Here is a 21415-nt window from a genome sequence, read left to right as displayed (position 1 = left end):
TAGGCCATTTGGCCCATTGAGTCTGCTCGCCATTTCGTCACAGTTGATTCATTTTCCCTCTCGGCCCCAGTCCCCTGCCTTCTCCCGGTTTTCTTTCATGCCCTGACTAATCAAGAATCTTGTCAACCTCTGCCTTAAATATACTCAATGACTTGGTCTCCACAGTTGCTTGTGGCAATGAATTCTACAGATTCACCACTCTGGCTAAAATTCCTCATATCTGTTCTAAAAGTAGATTCTGAGGTTGTGACCTCAGGTCTTGGACTCCCTCAGCATGGGAAGCATCTTCTCCATATCGGCCTTTCAACATTCGAAAGGTTTTAATGAGGTTACCCCTTATTCTTCTGAATTCCAGTAAGTACAGGCCCAGAGCCATCAAACACTCTTCAAACATCATTCCAAGACTCCAGCTAACATGCTTCTCTTCTGAAATATTGCGGAATATTCTTCCAAACTTCCAAATGTTTTTTTCTATTTGGACAAATAGGTGTTGTGTAGAAATACTGTAATCATCTGGTGCTTATGGTTAATTCAACTATTGATGGTATTTTTCAGTAGTTGTCCATAATTTTTTGAAATACGATCCCACCAACACTCTGTAGATCAGCCTACATCACTGACCAATGAGACTTTTAATTGATCACCTTGCATCAGGAACCAGTGAGACTTCTGTTTATGACACGTGTTGGAAAAAATTTCCACACCTTTTTCACATAGTCATCAGTGGAAGTGCAGTATGTGATGCTGTTTTGCCAAGTTTTGAAAAATTCACAACCATCATATCTGGAAAAAGAGGTGCTTTATAAAATGCACTTTAGGGCACATTCAGTTTCTCATTGTTTTATTTTAAAAGAACTTTAGTTTCAAAATTAGATTGTGTAGAATGAGTGGAGAATAGCAACCAACTCGTGTGTTTTATATATTACATGCTTTACATTTTAAATTAGTGAATGTTGAACTGATGGTCTCACTGTTTTGATGAAGTTCAGTCTCCATATAGAAATGTATTTCAAAACAATTTTATACATTTTTCTATTAATTGTTATAGCTCTCTTTGCTTATAGTTTACATGAATCCTGTGTATTTCTAAACATTTAGCGTGACTTAAAGAAGCTCTGGAAAGAATTCTTGAACAATGAAAACCAGACCATGAAACAGATGCTGTGAAAGTAGTAGTTTGAATAGATTTTTGTTGATATTGCACTTTTTTGGTTGACTAAGCAATGTACTGATGCCCACAATGAGATGTAATCTGTGGATCTCTCCATCAAAGGACCATGTCTATGTGGTCTGTAGTTTAGAAAGCAGAAGGATGAGTGACTTACAAATTGTACAAAATTAAGTAATAAACTATTAAGTAACTATTTGTGTTTAACTTGTACCGAAAATGTTGATTAGTTGAGTGCATAATTAAAACATTTTGAAAATGGATACTCTTAAAACATTAATTGTTTTAAAATGTGATTATCTCACTGTAATAATTCTTAGTCAGGCACTATTACATGCCATGCTTGTAAGTGGCAGCCTCATTGCAGAATGCAATGGTGTTTGCATATTTTTCTTACAATTCTAATAGACATTTTTATGAATGTTTTAGATATTTTTATGTTTTAAAACTGGTTCTGAAAGACAAGATGTCCAACTTTCATTCTGCAGATTAACAGTCTTTGTTGGGTTTTTAAGAGAAGTAATTTGGTTGAATAATTGTATTCACTAAATCAACTTAATTGTCTTTTGAGCAGTAATTCTAAATATGATTTGGTTTCTCACTTAAAATGAAGTAAGTTAATACAATTTATACTGTGTCTGAACAGCTGGGACTGGATTTTGTTTTGATGTTGGTTATGATTTATGATGTACTTAATTTTTATATAGAAATTAGAATGTCATAGTTGGGCATATTCCATATATGTCTACAGGAAAAAAAAAGCAATTTACCAGCTTGGGTGTATTCTACTGAGCAAGAGCTTACATTCTTTAATGTTCTCTGTTTAAACTAAATACTTACTTCAAAATAATAAAAAAAATTATTGCTTCATTTGATGTTTCTTTGCTTAATTTTCATTTTACACAGAGAAGACTGCATCCTGATAATTGTAGAAGCTTAGCTGTGTCCTTCTCTAAATCACCCTGGAAAGTATCACACATCCTGTATTAACTTGGCAATGATTAGATCGAGTACGGTAGCTGCTTGCATGCTCTCTCTCTTCTATCCCTTTTCCACAGGCAATACCAACACTGGGAAGTTGAAATCCTCTATAATTTATGCTGTTTGCACATCTGATTTACCTACATATTTACCTTCCTTGATTATTTGGAAGCTGGTAGTACACCCCAGGCAGTAGTACTCCAGTTTTGTCTCTGAACTCTTAATATATTGCCCCATTTGTAGAATCTTTAGCCACCTTGCTACAGCGGTGCACTTCTTAATTAATATTGTGCCTGTTCTACACCCCCCACCCCCATCGTAAAGATACTAGAAATAAAGATTAGAACTTTAGACTTTGTCTTGCACCACACAGATGGGAGTTATTTGATAAATAAAACACTAAATGGAATTCCCTGATGAGCAATACCAAGTGGTAGCTTGCCTTACAAAGCGTTTACTGTGAATTAGCAAGCAATCAATCTATACAGTGATTGTTCCCACTGCTGAATTGAAGGTCCCTCAATATTAACAGGCAGGACATTCATGCTCAGCTGTCCTGACATTAATTGTTTGAACATTTTTCTTTCTAAATTGGGGAAGGTAAAATAAGTTTGATCTTAAGAATTCAAAGATTTCAAACATTCATTACATAGATATTGAGTGTTGGTGAGTGTTAGTAGCTGTGCTAGTAAGAATGATTCAAACAAACATTTTAAAAAGTTATATTTTTATTTGGGTCACAGTATTAACACAATACAGCAGCATATACAAAGAACGTGTCTCATGGCTCTGAACTTTAATCATTTCTAGTACTCTGGAGCACCTAAGACACATTGAAACAATACCAATTCAGTTTTTTAATCAGTTATTAAACAAAGGGATCCATGGGCACACCAGAATTAGATTAACTTGACGACTGGAAAATATTTGTGCACAGAAAAATCAAATTCTGGAGGAACCTGAAATTGAAAAAAAGTTTATTTCTACATGAATTATCAATCACTTGTTCAACATCTAGAACTGTTTTGTATGCTTTCTCTTGTCAGCTACTCTTCAACAATGCAACCTGCCCATCAGCCTGAATCACGAAGCTTCCCACCACAAATTAGTCACTTTGCTTGCCCTTTTGGCTTCTCCCAATGCCAACCATTTAAAAACAACTTTAGTAGTCTAGAATATTAATCATAGGCACTATTTCTAGGATTGATTAAACCATCATCCCTAATTGGCTATAAAGGAACTGGGATTGAACTATTGCTGACTGGCCAATTTTCTGGTACTAGAGTTCTCACTACTCAAGACTCCACTATTGTTATACACAGTAATATGGATGTGGATTTGCAAAATTACTACTCTATAAGGACAACTTGTGAAATTTACCCATATGATGATTGAAATATTGTTTGATTAGACTTTTATACCAACTAATCAGTGGGACTTGACTCCTGCCTTTAGGTTTCTGGACCACTTAGATTGTTTACAAATATGGATTTCAGAACAAATGGCCCTACTATCTGCAATTCCAATTCAATGCTTTGTAAACAATTTTGATGTGTAAACTATGGAGGTAGGATTGACAGATTAGAACGTTATGATGGCCAACTATTGAGAAGTGTATTAATGGTAGCTTCCGAAGCTGCCGTCTCTGCAGAACAGGACTAACTACTTTCCTGAAAGGCCACATTTTTTAAATGTGATCCTTGACAGAGATTTGGGACAAATTTCAGCCTTGAAGGATTACTGCAATACCCTCACAAATTTCAAAAGGGCCCTTTAGTAGTTACCCCTTCTTTTCCAGTATACTGAAATTAACCTTACATTGCTTCAGCCAATTCAGGAGAAATGAGAAAATAATCTTAAAAATCCAGCCAATTATGAAGTCTTTGAACCACTGAGGTTCTTAACAGACTAAACCTTTATTTCTGATCCAGACCCCTTCAATTTTACAGAAAATGTTTGGTAATTACAGGAGTTTTACAAGGAATTGGTGGAAGGACACCTTTGAGTCTTGAGTAGTGAAAACAGTTCTGTACATGAAACATCATTTGTTAGATAATTACTGCATAATTTTGACAGGATCAGAATGTATGTTAATATAGTTGGAAAAACTCTTCCTCTAAAGTTCTCTTTAGTCATACTGACAGGACATGTCCACTGGGTACTGTAAACAACTTCCAGTCTGCCATCTCTACCTACAAGTAGCCTGTTCTACATGCCAAACATATTAAAAAAAAACACTAAAGCAACGAGTGTTGCAGTATGGCTTGTAAGCAAATGTAAAATTTGAAATGGCATTGTATACCAAGCAAAAGCATCTCCAAAATAAGACTAATCCTTTATTTAAATACTGAAACAACATTTGAAAATGTGCTTCATTCTTTCCTATACAATGTCATATTTACAAAAAGGGGTTAAATTCTGTAACAACAAAATATTCTGAAGGAACTCAGCAGGTCACATGGCATTTGTTGGGGGAGGTGCTCTGCCAGCTAAAGCACTGACAGTTCTACCCCAGCCACACATTCTCCACATGCTGCTCGACCTGCAGAGTTCTTCCTGTTGCTCTGGATTGTAACATCTTCAGTTTCTCTACTCTACTAGGTTCTGTACCTGAAGGCACAGTAGCAGGGGAAACATTCCACATACTTTGTACTGGTCACATGGTCTGTACTTGTGTTAAATTCCAGGAGACAAAATTGGTATTTCAAACATGCAAAAAAAAAGGGACAGCAGTAATCTGTAATGATCCAAGTTTGTGTTTTATTTTAAGCTTATCATTTATTTTTTCTCAGCCCTCCAGTATGTCAGCGAGGAACTTTGTTCATGCAAGGATTTTTGGATTAATCATATATAATTAACAATACAATAAGCTCAGAGGTCATATTTCTGCAGTGTGACTGATCTTACCTAAAAGCAAGTGATTCCCATCAGGATCACTAGCTACAGCCAGCTTGATTTGGCCCCTAAACACTCATTTCCAGAGTCTGATGGAGCTTAAACAGTCAATAGTTTGTTTCATTAATCTTGGCCAATCACCTGTTGGCCCCTCTCATCAGAAATCTTGCTCAACCTGCTGTCTATTTTCGTAGTCCTTCTTTTGCTTTTAGAGAAAGATGTGACTGAGTTGTGTCACATCTAGCCTAGGATGACTACTGGTAACTCAAGACATACTAAAGATTCAGACCACAAATCCATTTTGTCCTCACCTTAAACACTCAAACCATATATCCATTTTGCTAATCCCTGCATAGTCAGTCAGTCTGTCTGAAGCCTCCATTGGTCAGAGTTGACCATGGATATCACATCCTCACTGTCTAGATATGCAAGCCTGGGGAGTACGATATGGAGAGCAAGTAGTTGCCCATGTAGCAAGCTCACCCTCTCCGTGCAACTGATGAACCCGAAGGAATGGCAGAGATTGATACAGTTTGGTACCAGCAGCATTGCAGGAGTTGCCAGTCAGCATTAAACTGAATGGAGGAGTACCTTATGGACTCCAGCTCTGTATTTTTCCCCTCAGGGTTTACTCTTGAATCCTTCCCCATGAACGGGTATAGCCGTAAGGTAGCGGAGGTTTGAGATCAGAAACAACAGGAATTCTGCAGATGCTGGAAATTCAAGCAACACACATCAAAGTTGCTGGTGAATGCAGCAGGCCAGGCAGCATCTTTAGGAGATCAGAGTTTTCTTTCTAAATGAGCTGCCAACCAAAGCTGATGAGACCCATCTGCCCGAAGTGACTGGTTTTAAGGCACACGTAACCCACCTTTGCCCCTTCTGTCAGTAGAAATGGTTCCGTCGGGCTTAGTAGCTAAGCCACACGTGACGGCCAGGAGCTGGACTTGGTTGTCAGAGGTTATTTAAGGTGCATGCCATTGGGAGCATTTAATAGGTAGTGGAAGCTTGTTCCCATTACCACTCCCTGGCTATAACAACCTTAAGGAATCCCTGCATACAGACCATTGGTTAAATGAGTCAAACTAGTTAATGGAAATCAGGACCTGGCCAGAGGGTGCCACCTCTACACTGCAGGACTGTTTCAAAAGCACTGACTGGAGCATATTCAGGCAGGTGGCTACCTAACATCATCATGTCAGCATTGTGTGGGATTGGTGAAAATGCATTGAGGACTTTACTCTGATTAAACACTACACTGCCAGGGCAAACCAGAAACCGCAGCTTAGTGCAGAAGGTCGTGCACTGCTTCGGGACTGGGATGCTGCCTTCAGATTTCAGCAAGGGCCACACTATCCCATGCCATCAGGAAAGCAAAGTGTGAGAACTCACAGAATATTCACAGACACCTTTGTGACAACCAGTGACATGTAATCTCTGTGGCAAGGTATAGAAATCATAACAGATTACAAGTCCATCCTGTGCATCATCAACAGTGATACCTCCCTTCCTGATAGTCCGAGTGCCTTCTATGCATGATTTGACGCAATGGATGATGTGACATTGAGGAAAGCCCCCAATCTCTGAGGGACAGACAACCTATGTACTGCAACCGAGGTAAGGAGGATCCCAGTGAGGGTAAACTCACCTGGTCAGGTGCTGAGGAACTATGTGGCACAGCTAATCGAGGTCTTAATGGACATCTTTAATTTCTCTTTGAAACAATACCTAACGTACCTAATGGCTTCAAGGCAGCCACCAGCATTCCAGTGGCCAAGAGAGCAGCAATTACCACCCCAGTGGCAATGACTTCAAGTTCAAGTTCAGATTTATTTTCATCTGCCTCTACATTTATACAGCCAAACAAAACATATCACACACAGCACATAAAACAAAATATTGCCATAAACAAGTTAATAAAATACAATTCAAAATGCATGTAGTGCACAGTATGAGGAAACAGTAAACAGCACACAGCTCACTGTTTTAGTGATGAGATGTCGGTGGTGGCAGGGTATTCATTAGTCTCACATCCTGAGGGACGAAGCTGTTATCCAATCTGCCAGTCCTGGTCCAGGTAGATCATCTCCTCATTAGTCAAGAAGGCATAGCAGCGTCTACACTTTGAGGAGTTTGAGGTACTCAAAACTTCCTGCCTCCATTCTAACAACTTTCGACAGAAGCAGCATCAAGAGTGGCTGCATTATTGTGTCATTCGAACACTGCAAGGCATAGGACTGCAAAACCCTACAGAGGATGGTAAGAAGCACAGACAGGATCACTGGGGTCTCCCTTTGTGATACTTTCTGGAAGTGTTGTAGACGAAGGGCCTGAAGCATTATTGAGGATCCCTGCCATGCATTCCACAATCTCTTTGACCCACTACCATCAGGAAGGAGGTACAGGAGGATCAGGACTAGGACAGCCAGACTGGGCAACAGCTTCTTTCCTCAGGTTGTGAGACTAATGAATGTCCTGCTACCACCAAGGTCTCATCACTAGGAGTTTATTATTTACCTGTGCTGCACACATTTTTAAATGGCAATTTATTAAGTTATTTATGGTAATATGTCATCTATGTTTTGTGAGTGCACTGTGGTCCGGAGGAACGTTTTGTTTGGTTGTACACACAGACACACATACACAACAATAAATCTGAATGTGAACTTCTGCAAATGTTTCATAGTAGAAGGCTGATACAGATGGAATCATTATTTTGCCTAACATAAGCAGATACATTAAGGAAGCCAGGGATTTGACTTTTGTTAAGGCTTCATCTGCTTGAATTTTGTGATGGACAGCAAAGAGACACCCCTCACTGTATTGGTAGTGACCCAGGAATTCAGTATCAGAGCATGGCATTAAAGACTGATTTTATAATACACTGCAGGTATGAGTGCAGTACATGTTTGTGTCTCTCCAAAATCCAACAATTTTTGATTTATGGATTCCTCAAAAAGACAGAAGAACAGCATAAATAAATAAATAAATAAAATCACTTCATGGTCTGATAGGCATCGATCAGCTAAAATAGGCAAGTTCTTCCTGAAACATACATCAAAGTTGCTGGTGAACGCAGCAGGCCAAGCAGCATCTATAGGAAGAGGCACAGTCGACGTTTCAGGCCGAGACCCTTCGACAGTCCTGATGAAGGGTCTCGGCCTGAAATGTCGACTGCGCCTCTTCCTATAGATGCTGCTTGGCCTGCTGCGTTCACCAGCAACTTTGATGTATGTTGCTTGAATTTCCAGCATCTGCAGAATTCCTGTTGTTTGCGTTTAAGTTCTTCCTGAATAAGGTTGGAATGGATACAGACTGTTGAAGAAGATGTATTACAGGTTATCACTCTGTTAGAAAACCTACACAAGGTTGTTTGACTGAAAGGCTTGTCAGGCAGAAGTCAATGCTGCATATGCATGCTACCAACTGCAAGATTCCATTACAGTGATCCGGAGACTCGCAATCCACACAAGGGCCACAGTCAGTTGTAGTACCTCATACACAGAAAATTCTACAAACACTCAGCAGATTGGGTGGTATCTGTGGAAAGAGAAACAGAGTTAAGGCTTCAGGTCAGGAGGACATCTGACCCAAAAACCTTGCCTGTTTCTCTTCTACAGATATTGCTTGAATTGTTGAGTGTTTCTAGCATTTTGTGTTCCCATTTCAGATTTTCATCTTCTTTTTAATTTCAGGCCTGGACAATCTTGTTTGAAACCGAAGGGTATTTATAAATTCTAACTAACATTTCTTCAATTTTAGTACATTTATACAACTTTAATTTTCAATGCAGTTATCATAGTATTATTAATATTTACCTTAGATTCTTTCTTGTGGCCTCCTGCAAGCAATTTCATCACTACTATATTAGGTTTTGCAACCTTTAGAATTCTCTTTACCTGAAAAGTGAAATTCCGTAAGTGATTGAAAAGATGATCAAATTAGCGTGGGAAAACAATTAACAAGCACAATCAATATACACGGTATAAAGCACAAACAGGCCATTTATCAAGTTCTGCAAAATTTAGCCCTTATGATCCCAGAAGTCGAAAGCAACACAAACACAATGTATTTTTAGACTCTCAACACATTTAACAGTTAAGCATTTTTTAAAATTTAAAAACATTAAGTACTTCATATTTTAAACATGCTCTACAGTGTCCCATACCTCATTGTCTGGACTCGGGATATTTTCCAATATCATCTTGGCCTGTTGGAAATGCTTACTGGCTGCTATATACAGATCAGAAGACTGAGGTGGTGGAGTGTACTTGTTTAGGTCAGACATTTCCTATTTGGCAGAATTTTAAAATATTTCAAGATGATGACTTTTAACTAAAATAAATCTGTTTTATTAATGTTCATTAAGACAAAGTCTATCAATCTCTGAAATACAGCTTAACGAGCATAAGGCAAATTAATGGCAAGTAAATTAAATCCTGGACTTATGAAGCTCTGCAATAAGGATGGATGAGCTGGGTGACATGCGAGTGCCGATCCACACCACATGGATTCCAGTGATGTTGCTGGAATTTAACTAATCTCTTCAGTCTTATGCCTGGCCAACCCAGAATTTGAAAGATAAAAGTAGTAATTTTTCATTTAAAAAAAAAATTAAAAGCAAAAAAAGCATTCAGCTATATTAAAAATATTACAAAAACATATACATGTGCTTTAGCTAGAGCTCAAAGGAGGGAGGAGTAGGTTTGAGGGGTACACAAGTATAAACAATAGTGCAGAAGATGGCAAAACTCGATTATCTATGTAGTAAATTGAATTCGACCATATCTTTGCACCTCTCCATCCCATGGAGCAAAAGAAAAAGGAACTACCATGTCAGGTGAAACAAATTAGAATAAAAATAAAATCTACATAAAAAAGGTAACTAACAAAACTCTTAAAAACTTAAGTATATACAGCCTTAATATAATGGCTTTAGTGGTGCTTACGTAAACCATATAACAATTACAGCACGGAAACAGGCCATCTCGGCACTTCTAGTCCATGCCGAACTTTTACTCTCACCTAGTCCCACTGACCTGCACTCAGCCCATAACCTTCAATTCCTTTCCTGTCCATATAGCTGTCCACTCTAACTTTAAAATGACAACATCGAACCTGCCTCAACCACTTCTGCTGGAAGCTCATTCCACACAGCTACCATTCTCTGAGTAAAGAAGTTCCCCCTCATTTTACCCCTAAACTTTTGCCCTTTAACTCTCAACTCATGTCCTCTTGTTTGAATGTCCCCTGCTCTCAATGGAAAAAGCCTATCCACATCAACTCTATCTATCCTCCTCATAATTTTAAATACCTCTATCAAGTCCCCCCTCAACCTTCTATGTTCCAAAGAATAAAGACCCAACTTGTTCAACCTTTCTTCGTAACTTAGGAGATAAGCCCAGGTAACGTTCTAGTAAATCTTATCTGTACTCTCAATTTTGTTGACATCTTTCCTATAATTCGGTGACCAAAACTGTACACAATACTCCAAATTTGGCCTTACCAATGCCTTGTACAATTTCAACATTACATCCCAACTCCTATACTCAATGCTCTGTTTATAAAGGCCAGCTTACTAAAAGCTTTCTTCATCACCCTATCCACATGAGATTCCACCTTCAGGGGAACTACGCACCATTATTCCTAGATCACTCTGTTCTACTGCATTCTTCAATGCCCTACCATTTACCATGTATGTCCTATTTTGATTAGTCCTACCAAAATGTAGCACCTCACATTATCAGCATTAAACTCCATCTGCCATCTTTCAGCCCACTCTTCTAACTGGCCTAAATCTCTCTGCAAGCTTTGAAAACCTACTTCACTACCCACAACTCCACCTATCTTAGTATCATCTGCATACTCACTCATCCAATTTACCACCCCTTCATCCAGATCATTAATGTATATGACAAATAACATTGGACCCAGTACAGATCCCTGAGGCACACCACTAGTCACCGGCCTCCAATCTGACAAACTACTCTCTACTCTCTGGCGTCTCCCATCCAGCCACTGCTGAATTCATTTTACCTCTTCAACATTAATACCTAACTATTGAACCTTCTTAACCAATCTTCCGTGTGGGACCTTGTCAAAGGCCATACTGAAGTCCATATAGACAACATCCACCACTTTACCCTTGTCAACTTTCCTAATAACCTCTTCAAAAAATTCAATAAGATTTGTCAAACATGACCTTCCACGCACAAATCCATGTTGACTGTTCCTAATCAGACTCTGTCTATCCACATAATTATATATACCATCTCTAAGAATACTTTCCATCAATTTACCCACCACTGACGTCAAACTCACAGGCCGATAATTGCTAGGTTTACTCTTAGAACCCTTTTTAAACAATGGAACAACATGAGCAATACGCCAATCCTCCAGCACCATCCCCATTTCTAATGACATTTGAAATATTTTTGTCAGAGCCCCTGCTATTTCCACACTAACTTCCCTCAAGGTCCTAGGGAATATCCCGTCAGGACCCGGAAACTTATCCACTTTTATATTCCTTAAAAGCTCCAGTAATTCCTCTTCTTTAATCATCATAGCTTCCATAACTTCCCTACCTGTTTCCCTTATCTTACATAATTCAATATCCTTCTCCTTAGAAAAGAAATTGTTCAGAATCTCCCCCATCCCTTTTGGCTCCACACGTAGCTGTCCACTCTGATTCTCTAAGGGACCAATTTTATCCCTCACTATCCTTTTGCTATTAATATAACGGTAGAAACCCTTGGGGTTTATTTTCACCTTACTTGCCAAAGCAACCTCATAAATTCTTTTAGCTTTTCTAATTTCTTTCTTAAGACTCTTTTCATATTCTTTATATTCCTCGAGCACCTCATTTACTCCATGCTGCCTATACTTATCGTAGATATCTCTCTTTTTTCGAACCAAGTTTTCAATATCCCTTGAAAACCATGGCTCTCTCAAACTTTTAACCTTTCCTTTCAACCTAACAGGAACATAAAGGTTCTGAACCCTCAAAATTTCACCTTTAAATGACCTCCAATTCTCAATTACATTCTACCCATAAAACAAATTGTCCCAATCCACTCCTTCTAAATCCTTTCACATCTCTTCAGAGTTAGCCTTTCTCCAATCAAAAATCTCAACCCTGGGTCCAGACCTATCCTTCTCCATAATTATATTGAAACTAATAGCATTGTGATCACTGGACCCAAAGTGCTCCCCAACACAAACCTCCGTCACCTGACCCATCTCATTCACTAACAGGAGATCCAACACTGCCCCTTCTCTAGCTGGTACCTCTAAGTATTGCTGCAAAAAACTATCCTGCACACATTTTTCAAACTCCAAACCATCCAGCCCTTTTACAGTATGGGCTTTCCAGTCTATGTGTGGAAAATTAAAATCTCCCACAATCACAACCTTGTGCTTACTACAAATACCTGCTATCTCCTTACAAATTTGCTCTTCCAATTTTCGCTCCCCATTTGGTGGTCTATAATACACCCCCATAACTGTTACTACACCTTTCCCATTCCTCAATTCCACCCAAATAGCCTCCCTAGATGAGCCCTCTAATCTATCCTGCCAGCACACCGTTGTAATATTTTCTCTGACACGCAATGCAACACGCCCACCCCCGTTCCTCCAATTCCATCACACCTGAAGCAATTAAATCCAGGAATATTTAGTTGCCAATCACACCCCTCCTGTAACCATGTTTCACTAATAGCTACCACATCATACTTCCAGGTATCAATCCATGCTTTAAGCTCATCCACCTTTCTTATAATGCTCCTAGCATCAAAATAAATGCATTTAAGAAATTTTCCCACCTCTTACTCTCTGTTTATCACTAACAGTGCAAACAACTTTACTATTTTCTTTTTCTTCCTTCTTCCCTACATCTGTTCCTACACTCTGGCTCCCCTCCCCCCTCATATCTAGTTTAAATCCACTGGAGCCTCGCTAGCAAACCTACCTGCAAGAATATTTGTCCCCCTCCAGTTCAGATGGAAACCATCCCGCCGGAAGAAGTCCCACCTTCCCTGGAAAACTGCTCAATTATCTATAAATCTGAAGCCCTCCCTCCTGCACCATGTCTTCAGCCACGTGTTGATCTGCACTATCTTACTATTTCTAAACCCGCCTGCACGTGGCACTAGTAGCAATCCTGAGATTGCTATCCTGGAGGTCCTGTCCTTTAACTTGGTGCCTAACTCCCTAAACTCACCTTTCAGGACCTCCTCACTCTTCCTACCCACGTCACTGGTCCCTACATGGACCACAACATCTGGCTGCTCACCTTCCCTCTTGAGAACACCGAGATCTCGATCCGAGATATCGCGGACCTTGGCACCAGGGAGGCAACAGACCATCTGGGAATCTCGATCTCTTCCACAGAACCTCTTATTTGTCCCCCTAACTATCGAATCCCCTATCACAACTGCTCTCTTCTCTTCCCTCCTTCCCTTCTGAGTTGAGGGTTCCATCTCGGTGCGCTTGACACAACCACTGCAACTTGTCCCTGGTAGGTCGTCCTCATCATCAGTATCCAAAAAGATGTACTTACTATTGCTTCTTAAGTAATAACCAAGACAAATGTTTTTACTATTTCTGCAATTTAAAGACAGGTCATGTAGTAATGATATGATAGTGCAGCAGTTAGCGTAATGCTATTACAGTCCCAGCAACCTGGGTCCAGTTGTGTCGCTGTCTGTAAGGAATTTGCACATTCCTCCCATCTCCACGTGGGTTACCTCCCATATTGCACAGACGTACAGGTTAGTCGTGTAATTAGTCACATGGGTGTAATTGGCTGGCACGGGCTTGATGGATGAGAAGGACCTGTTACTATTCTGTATAAAAATAATTAATCATGAATTCCAAACAACTTGCCTTAAACTGTAGGTAGTGCACTGGTGGTGGAGTAAGAACACCATTGAAAGGAGCAAATCTATGTTCATATCGAACTTGTTCACTATCCAACTCAAATTTTGGCTTTCTCACTTTTCCATCCATATCAAAGGCTATCATTGTCTACAGCAAAATAAAAGAGGGTAAAATATAAGTAATTAAGATTTAAAACTGACTGAACAGAACTAACTTTTTAAGACCATGAAAAACAAGGGAAGGAATTTACTTTTTGTATTAAATGTATTATATGGCATACCATCTGGTAAATAAGAATTGATAAATATACACATATGGTATATATTGGCATTTAGTAGCATCACATCTTGACTGAATATACAAAATTTTAATTCATAATACTTATTCCAACAGTGCTTTAAACATTATATATTGACGCACGAAATACTAAATTAAATGACTAAGACAATCATTACTTGCTTAGTTACCTACGCATTTATTTTATATTCTACGTTGACTTCAGCTCAGAGTTGTCTTTATTTAGTTGCACTAACAAAGCAATAATCTGTCATACAATCTGTTAGATGATATTATCTGCATTATTACCTCCTTAGTTCTTTAATTACTTCATTGCCTCTGTTAACTTCCTCACATAGATAAGGGATCAACACCTACACTGAAAACAACTGACTCTCTCTTCCTCTATAATAAAAACACCCAATCTCTCTTTCCATCAGTATGTGAATGACAGACAATTTCACTAACAACATATTGTGAATAATAAAACCACCACCTCTGTTGCCGGTTATAAATTATATGTTCACAGCTCCAATTCCAGTCACCATATGGCTAAATTTGGCTGCTTAAATTTGGCTGTTCTTATCAGACTTTCAGACATTTTATATCCCTACAATTGTAGACGCCCTCTGTAGATTGTCTGCTTTGGTTCGTAATCAAACTACTGGTAAAATTTGTACCTTTGTTACTGTGCCAGACGATTTCAGTACTCATTTGGTCTGTTTAACACCCTTTACCCTTTTTAAACTTTCGGCTTATTCTACCCTCTTACATTATATCCATATCTTATCATTTCAACCACTGGCGGTTTAAATTGGCTCTTGCTAGACAAATGACTTTTTAAAAAAATTCTTGACCCTGGATTTAAAGAAAAAATCATAGCCTTCCTTCATTCACTATTTGGAACTTTTTTCAGCTCTAAAACCTTGGACAAGTTATTATTTGGCTCAAATTCCGCTTCCTCCATCAACTTATCAACTTGCTGACACCTTTAGACTTAAACATTAATTGTCCGGCTTTGAAAATGCTTCCGCAGTTAATTGCTTATTTTTCAATGCTGCAAGAGCTACATTCTAGACCAAATACCTAGGAGGTCTAAGACAGTTTAAGGTGAAGTTTGGATCCACACCTTGGGTGATGCAGAAATATGAGAATATCTCAGAAGAATTGGGAGGAACTGTTGTTAATTGTAAGACACAGTGATTCTGGATATCACAGTTCTGAAGTTAGTTTTAATTGTAAAATGCTTTTAAAGTTGTATTTGCTAACAATAGGTCTTAAGCTCTAATATATTTACTTGTTATATTTAAAATATTTTTATAATCCATTCCCATGTAACAATGGGTTCCATTTTTAAAATTAAAATCCACGTCAATTTTACCCATAAACTGGATATCACACAAATCACTCCCCAAACCCAATGTTTGAATTTGCAGATAAACATTAAACATTAATAGTTCAGAAATAAAAGATGGGCTGCTGAAAATATGGTTAAGTTGAACAAAGGACGAAATATGTCAGGAAAAACTGAGACTGGTTAGGTTTGTTTTCCTCCTCCTTGCTTTGACTGGCACATATTCCTGATTGATCTTTCAGGATTGTTGATTTTCACACACATCTTGCAGTTTCCACTCTCGATGCTTTACCCTTGCTTTTGATTTATATGCTAATACTTCAGTTGTAATTTGATGCTGTTTTAATTAAGAGTGACAGAACACAGATCTGACAAAAAGTTTAACATAGATTTAAAGACAAAATAGCTTTTAACTTCTACATTTAGTTCAGTTGACTATACCTTAAGTTTTCAAACTGAACCATCTTGTGGCTACAATGAAATGACTCAGCTGTCAGTACAAAGTGGACTAACATGCAGTCATCTTTAACTTTACCTTTGGAGGTTCTGTATTGCAGCACTACTTTGTAGTAATTACTGTTGCCACCTAGTGGTAAAATGTGGGTTTGCACACATTGATATTAACCCACATTTTACTGCCACATCATCCAAACTTACTTCAGCTTCTTTCAGTTGGCCGATCTTGGTTGAGCTGAGAATCCTGGAGTCAAACTACAAGGCTTTGAGTAACAACAAAGCATGGGTTGACTTAATAATATTGATGCATGCAGGCCCAAGCAAACTTTAGATAGTCTGGAAAGTCCATTTCAGCAAGCCCTAACCCTGCTGGCAAGAGCCTGGGAAATTGCTAAAGTTTAAGCTTTGGTCTTCCTCAGCATTGAAGTCAGCAAAATCCAAACCAATTGAGTTGCAGTAAGACAGAAGCTTTATAATATACTTTTACTACTCAAGCTAAAAATTATCTATGCTGTTTACATTTTGGCATTTGGGCAAACAGCCTCAGTGGTTGATGTGCAGGAGCAATTCTCCTGTGAAAAACTAACTTTTTGGGCAGGGAGTATTGGCAGAACTGTTTTCTTCTTTGTGTCTATATTATTCTTATCTTTTCTAATTTGTGCTCACAAGACCTTTCTTGCTTTACTGAATTATAACAGTCGAACAATATTGAGATTTACAAAGAAGTCCTCACCTTATACATTCCAGCACACATATTATGATAAGCTTGGCTCAAAGTGATTTCTTTGTTTAGAGGTCGAACTGTATTTAAGACAAAGAAAGGCCAATTAAAAGTCCAATAAAATGCAATTATTGATTTCTTAGTCTTAAAAACACATTAAAGCTTCAACATTAGTTTAACAATTACACTATAAATGTACTTACATATTATATTACATTCCACAGCTTATTTCCCAAACTGACAGGCAAGATATTTCTAATAAAGCCTACTCTTACATTAACCCACTGCAGTACTACGCCCAAATGAAGACATAATTGGAGTTTATTGTAAACACCTTTCTTCTTTTTCTTTGTCTTTTTGCTGCTCCGACCTTTCTGTTGTTCTTCTACAATCCGTTCTTCTGCCATTTGAGAGGAATCAGCACGGCTCAGTGTCGATATCAACCAGGCATACAGGAATTCTGAAAGGTACCTGTACAGCAGCATACACCAGAAAATGATCAAAGATGCATATTGCAGAGTACCTTTTGGATACTCAGCCAAAACCAAGCAACTGTCGATGGATTTTCACAGAATATGTTACAGAGGAAAGATTAAGAACAGTTGTTCAAAAAGAGCAACTGTATCAAATCAGCTAATGTTGCATGCATTTCACATTATAATAAGCTATTTAGCTAGCTGATGATAATGTAAGGATACAATGCAGCATTATTCCCGGATTCTTCATGAATGTGGGAAGAACGCAATGTTATCATAATACAATATATTGCAAAGATTTAAAATCAATAACAAATATGGGGGCAAAAACAAAATCACATCTCATTATCAATTCCTTCAATGTTACCTAAATAAATTAATTTACGTACATCTTAAAAAATTGAAATATTCAATTAAAAGTAAAAATCAATTGTACAAACCAGTGATTTTAAAAAAGATATTTATTTTCTTTGGTTTTATACCTAGCTGTCCCCTACAGTTTATTTTTAAGTCACACGTGAAACAAACAGGCTATAGACTGCAACAGCAATTCTATTAAATTTCAGAACAATCAAAGAAAAATAATAGTGACACTATACTAATGGAGCAAAATCTACCATGTTTTTTCTGAATCGTGCAAATCAAAGCTTTTGAGCTCTACACTGTTCACAATTACCAGGGTGAAAAACAAAAGAAGTCAATAGATTGAATAGCCATTATGTACTTTTTAATCTAAAGTCCAGATCACAGCACCAGCTAAAGCAGTTGCAAAGTACCACCTACGATTGTATAATTTAAACATAGTAGTTAATTTTTCATACCAGTACACATAGTAGTACTCATGCATGCTGTAAAGTTCCAGTTCAAAACCACTCAACAAGTACTGAATCATGATCCGAAGGTTATGGTAGAGGATCCAGGTGCCTAAACACGCAAGATGTTGCCTTTGCGGCTCCTGCTTCAATAACATGCTATGGAGTGCTGCATCCACCTTCTCAGCCTGCAAGCAAGAGTTTAGTAATCTTTAGTAAAAATTGCAAATTTAATAGTGTTCCATGTCGGAGATTTTCATTCCTTGTATTCGTTTAAGAAAAATAACGTATTAGATGTAAATAGAAACACTATTTACTGGCTGACTGATACTCAAAGAGCAGTTAAGATGAAATTCACTTTCAGATATATTAAGTGTGATCTTGTCACCACCTAAAGCTGAGGAATAGCCATAACTTTAGATGAGATATTTAGCTATTACCCTTTAAGTATAGTCAATTGAAAGTAAAATAAAAACCATGGCATCATTCTGAAGAATAATTTATTCATCAAATAATAATACTAAAGGTAGATTAACTAATTATTTACTTAAATGTTACTTATGGGGTCTGGCTATAGGAATATTGACCATGACATTGCTTTACTATGACAACAGCATGCTTGAAATATCCATGTGTTATGAAAGTCTTCATGTTTTTGTCCCCTTTTCATTTTTCAGGAAAATACCTCATCTTGGAGAGTGGCAAATTCCTCCAGAATGTGACCTAGCTTATCTCTCTGCCGAGCTCTGTTGTGTCCATGAATCTGGATCAAACTACAAAATGGCTGCAAGCAAAAAGAAAAACAAACAATAAATTGATGGAATGCTTCAGAGCAGACACTATAATACTTTTGGCATCACATGGATCCACTACCTTTAGAATCTGAGCATTTCAAATCAGGGTAAATGGCAGAGGCCTTCTTTCTCAAGCCACATTTTATACTAAAGACAGCAAGTTAGAATTGTTCTGTTAAAAGTTTATACTTCCTATTTTAATTAATTTTTTTCCACAATAAAACCTCCTCCATTGAAGAGATGGAAAGAACAAATAGAACTCTACTGACCTGTCCACATAATCTCTGCACAAAGCATCTGTGCATAACAGATCTCAAAGAGTTTGTGTAAGGGGCAATTTCTCACCTTTGTCTAGCTCATTGTAGCCAATGTAGACTGAAAATCACAAGCAAGAACTAAAAATTGACAGCCTTGTGCTACAATCTCAATGCAGCCCGCCATGATATTTGTTATTTCCAACAAGCACATGACTAATTTCTAATAAAACCATTATGGATAGATTTGTATACATCTAGGTAGAAAAATAGCCTTAATGAAATAATGGAATATTCCTGTTCATAAAAATAATATGGGATGTACTTCCATTTTGAATGTCTGTGTTCACAGATGCCATAACCTAAAAAAGAATAACTAAAGTTTGTTTTTTCTTTCCACTGCACACTAAAAAATGGGGGAGATTGACTTAATTGTTCATAAAAATTGGCAATGTTCTTAATAACACAAATTTCCCAATTGTCATAAAATGAAAATCGATATTGTTTGCTGTACCCGTTAAATTATTTCACTGAATGCTGATGCCTCATGTTTTAAAGGATACATACATTCAATTGATGAATGCTGAGCAAATAGCAAGGTGATCTCAACTTGAAGTATAGAAACATAGAAACATAGAAAATAGGTGCAGGAGTAGGCCATTCGGCCCTTCGAGCCTGCACCGCCATTTATTATGATCATGGCTGATCATCCAACTCAGAACCCCGCCCCAGCCTTCCCTCCATACCCCCGACCCCCGTAGCCACAAGGGCCATATCTAACTCCCTCTTAAACATAGCCAATGAACTGGCCTCAACTGTTTCCTGTGGCAGAGAATTCCACAGATTCACCACTCTCTGTGTGAAGAAGTTTTTCCTAATCTCGGTCCTAAAAGGCTTCCCCTCTATCCTCAAACTGTGGCCCCTCGTTCTAGACTTCCCCAACATCGGGAACAATCTTCCTGCATCTAGCCTGTCCAATCCCTTTAGGATTTTATACGTTTCAATCAGATCCCCCCTCAATCTTCTAAATTCCAACGAGTACAAGCCCAGTTCATCCAGTCTTTCTTCATATGAAAGTCCTGCCATCCCAGGAATCAATCTGGTGAACCTTCTTTGTACTCCCTCTATAGCAAGGATGTCTTTCCTCAGATTAGGGGACCAAAACTGCACACAATACTCCAGGTGTGGTCTCACCAAGGCCTTGTACAACTGCAGTAGTACCCCCCTGCTCCTGTACTCGAATCCTCTCGCTATAAATGCCAGCATACCATTCGCCTATAGGATGGGAAACTTTTCACTTTCCTAGGCTGAAGAAAGTGCTCAGATGTTGCTTTTTCACACCTATATATACAGTTGCCTACTGGATAACCAAATACGAAATTTAGATTTAGAATGGGACCACCCACATTTCCCTTGAATCTCACACACATAAATCTTTCTGTACACAATAAAATGGTTCATTGACATTCACTGTCCAGTCCTGTCTTGCAGATGAATGAAGCTGCTTGGGTAAAGGCAAAAGGCCGTCAATATTTAAGAAAAAAATGGAAGGGAAAAGCAGCAGCAACAGAACAAAGAGTTCTTACTGTGAAAAATATGAATTTAAAAATAATCTGCAAAAAAAAAATCTGCTATTTCAAGTAAATATATTCTTAAGCATTCAAAGTAACATGATTTGCTTACCCGTACACAGTGGGTAACAAATGAGTCGATGTAATCCTTAGCTTGATGATTATTATAAAGACAACATCTGAAATTACCACAATGAGGCAAGATTAGTGTCATGTTTTCCCAAATCAAGATATACAAGTTCTTAGAGAAGTGATTCAAAAAGTTCAAAGAAAACTTTACTTGATGTGGCTGTTAAACCTACAATCATCTCAATGAAAAGTTAACATTCAAAAATTTAAAAAAATATTAACAATATTAAGTTTAAACTTATGTTGAATATCTATTTTTTAATATTCAGAGATTGTTCAACTATATGTCCTAAATCATTGCTCATCAGATGTTAAAATAACATTATTCTTTTTGTTTTAAATTTTGATTCAATAGTCTTACTAGCTAGACACAGTGCCTGTACACAATCAAGAAGTTTGATATGTACTTATACTGTTGAATTATTAAAATATTACTTAATAGTTTAGGACAATTATTCTATAAATCCTCCAGTTGGAAGATGATATCTTGGTGGATTTTTGTTGCATATTACTTCATATGTTAGCATTCATCAAGTGGAGCTCCAGATACTAAAGCCCATATTAACTGGGGTCAATCATGCTGATGCAGATGACAACAGGCAGGAGTTTTAAACGAGTGTCCTTGGGCTTTGGCAGGTTCCCTGGATG

The 21415-nt window shown here is 37.9% G+C and overlaps 2 protein-coding genes across 4 annotated transcripts in view; one reads left to right on the top strand and one right to left on the bottom strand.

Annotated features, from left to right (window-relative positions):
- The window catches only part of LOC134357359 (Golgi membrane protein 1-like), a 48001-nt gene extending 27267 nt beyond the window's left edge, over positions 1–20734 (top strand). Inside the window, exon 8 of one of the 3 annotated variants that reach the window (XM_063068830.1) lies at positions 18697–20734. In XM_063068830.1, the coding sequence (XP_062924900.1) occupies positions 18697–18746 (50 nt within the window). In that variant the 3' untranslated portion in view covers positions 18747–20734. Of the gene's footprint in view, positions 1–1098; positions 2039–18696 lie in introns of those variants that run through there. The other 2 variants (XM_063068829.1, XM_063068831.1) reach the window with 2 other exon arrangements.
- Positions 2866–21415, bottom strand: part of naa35 (N-alpha-acetyltransferase 35, NatC auxiliary subunit) — a 68493-nt gene continuing 49943 nt past the window's right edge. Inside the window, exons 15-23 of the mRNA XM_063068828.1 lie at positions 20751–20817; positions 18705–18803; positions 18029–18207; positions 17066–17202; positions 16744–16811; positions 13931–14071; positions 9213–9335; positions 8863–8943; positions 2866–3108 (exon numbers count right to left, since the gene is read on the bottom strand). Coding sequence (XP_062924898.1) covers positions 3049–3108; positions 8863–8943; positions 9213–9335; positions 13931–14071; positions 16744–16811; positions 17066–17202; positions 18029–18207; positions 18705–18803; positions 20751–20817 — 955 coding nt within the window. The 3' untranslated portion in view covers positions 2866–3048. The remainder of the gene's footprint in view (positions 3109–8862; positions 8944–9212; positions 9336–13930; positions 14072–16743; positions 16812–17065; positions 17203–18028; positions 18208–18704; positions 18804–20750; positions 20818–21415) is intronic.

Source organism: Mobula hypostoma, chromosome 16, assembly GCF_963921235.1.
Source record: "Mobula hypostoma chromosome 16, sMobHyp1.1, whole genome shotgun sequence".
Lineage (NCBI taxonomy): Eukaryota > Metazoa > Chordata > Chondrichthyes > Myliobatiformes > Myliobatidae > Mobula > Mobula hypostoma.
Note: the sequence above shows the minus strand (reverse complement) of the source record. Positions and strands in the feature narration are given on the sequence as shown.